At 40.7% G+C, this 2,271-nt stretch overlaps 1 protein-coding gene across 1 annotated transcript; it reads left to right on the top strand.

Annotated features, from left to right (window-relative positions):
* Positions 1-6: 6 nt before the first annotated feature.
* LOC102203153 (collagen alpha-1(XVI) chain-like) lies at positions 7-1,923 on the top strand (the record flags this gene model as incomplete). Its single annotated transcript, XM_005755858.1, has 5 exons — positions 7-1,018; positions 1,110-1,229; positions 1,555-1,596; positions 1,681-1,752; positions 1,879-1,923. Coding segments are annotated over exons 1-5 (345 nt in total), but the record flags the coding sequence as incomplete, so codon positions are not given.
* Between the last annotated feature and the right edge of the window lie 348 nt (positions 1,924-2,271).

Genomic DNA, 2,271 nt, shown 5'->3' with positions numbered 1-2,271 from the left:
CAGCAAAAAGCTCTCCAAGTCTCCAACCCCCCCATTGGAGTTTATAGAATGCAATGATTGAGCTCACGTACTGTGATAGGAACAAAAATTTAGTTCTCAGCTTGGATGTGTCTCTCGCTTGAAATGCCTTCAGTTCTGGAGCCTCGGTAATTTGTTTTGTTGTGACATTGTGCGGAATGAGATAGTCATACACAGACATATTGCTTGCAAAGGTTGTGACAGTTTGTACCAGGTTTCTGCAGCTTTGGGTGATAAAGCAGCCCTCGGTGATAAAGTGAAGTGTACCCCATCAAGTGTGGAATTTCAACAACTCTGTGAAATCGTATTTGTTCAGCAAAATAGCAAGACAAATACTAGAAAATGACAGTGACAACAAGACTATGTTTGGTCGGCTAGCAGACACAGTTGCCACCGGAAAGTTTGTGTCTTAAGCTAAACCTTTACCGCAGCAAAATGTTGACTTGCCTAACTGCGATCTGCCAGCTTAGACATTTTTAGTAAATGTTTGCAACTTTCTTACTTTGACAAACCAATTTTTTTTTTTTGTATGAGAATGACCCTCCTATGTGGGTCTGTTTTTTCTGGCAGAATTAAAATGCGATACTCAACTGGTACCAGGCTACTGCGTTCAATTTCTAGTACAAGTCTGTACAATAAACGTCTAAACAATAGACAGTCATTGTACAGACTGTCTATACGATAAATGTTACTATACCTTACCAAAGGGATTTTGCATTGTACTCTTTCATTATTAAGAAATAATGGTATTATGACATTATTTAATTGTTAAAGTAACTTGGCTTAGTTACAACATTGTCCTTGAACTGTGCTTGGAGAACATAAAGTATTTTTGTTTTCTCTCAAATAAGCCAGAGCAGAGTCGGTGGCTGTAATGTGAGTGGTCATTTTTAAGTTTAATGTTTAAAATCACATTCATGGAATTTCCATCTCCATGCCTATTCTGCAGCCTTACATCGGACCAAACCAACTGCCTCGAGACTCCCCGGGAAGTCAGGATGTAAGTTTATCATTAAAACTTTCATGCAATGGGAATGGCACGGCGTGTTTGGGTATACACATGTGTGCTTGTTTCATTGTGTGTGACACAGGATGACTGCGAAGGGGGATGTTCCCAAGGGTTGCCAGGGGTGCCGGGGATGGTTGGTGCCAAGGGAGAAAAGGGAGACCAGGGCAGGCCTGGCGTAACTCCCTTGGACAGCTGTGACTTGGTGAGGCTCGCATGTACTCTGTGATTCTCCAGATTCAGAATCATAGGAAATAATAGACCAGCTGCAATACGTTTGCTAAATGCAAAATGGCAATGGCGTTTTGCATTAAATTCTACTGTGCATGGCTTAAGTCAAAGTCAAAGTCAAGTCAAAGTCAACTTTATTGTCAATTCTGCCACATGTACAGGACATACAGAGAATAAAAACTACGTTACTCTCAATCCCTAGATAAAATAGCAAATGATGGTTATGTGGATAATGTGGTTGGCTCTCAGTGTGACAGTAAGGCATTGGTCTGATAAGCTGTCGCCCTGTCTGCTTCCAGTGTTTGGAGAGACTGCAGACGGAGCAGGCAACACAACCAAGGGTTAGTTGAAGTCAGTGCCTGTGTGTTTACAATGACAGAGACTTGTGTGCTCACTTCCTGGTATTTTATTTCTTCATCTCACAGGGCGATCAGCCTTGTGTGGGAACACCTGGAATCCCAGGAATGCCTGGATCACCGGGAACAAAAGGAGATCCAGTGAGTCAGAGTGTCTTCATGTGCATAATATCATTTTCTTATGTTTTTCTTTGCCGATCTGTTTTTGTTGTAGTATGTATATGCAAATTACTTTACAGAGATCTTTATTCTTCATGTTTACTTCAGGGTCCATCCGGAGAAAGAGGCCAAGCGGGAATGCCCGGAAACATGGTAAGAGTTTTAGCTACATTTCAGCTTTAGTTCAGCTTCATCAGAAGTTGATTTGCAGCAGGGTGAACCTACTGTGTTCTGGCTGGTTTTCTTTAATAAAAATCATAACACTAGGAAGCTGTAACAGTGGGCTCTTACTCTGGAATCTTAATCTTTCATATGTATGAGCCTGCATCTCCCATTTTAAGATACTAAGAAAAAGTTTTCCACTACTTTGATGACATCTTTCTCCAACTTACCACTCTGAAAAATCTGTTATCAACAGAAAAATGTTCAAAAACTATAAAGTGCATTTTAATCACTGCCTTACATTAGTTTGCCGGTACTTCTGTGAGTGGGAAAAAAAAT

The sequence above is a fragment of the Pundamilia nyererei genome, unplaced genomic scaffold, assembly GCF_000239375.1.
Source record: "Pundamilia nyererei isolate P.nyererei 1_Seehausen unplaced genomic scaffold, PunNye1.0 scaffold03973, whole genome shotgun sequence".
NCBI lineage: Eukaryota > Metazoa > Chordata > Actinopteri > Cichliformes > Cichlidae > Pundamilia > Pundamilia nyererei.
This window is presented reverse-complemented; position numbering and strand designations above follow the sequence as displayed.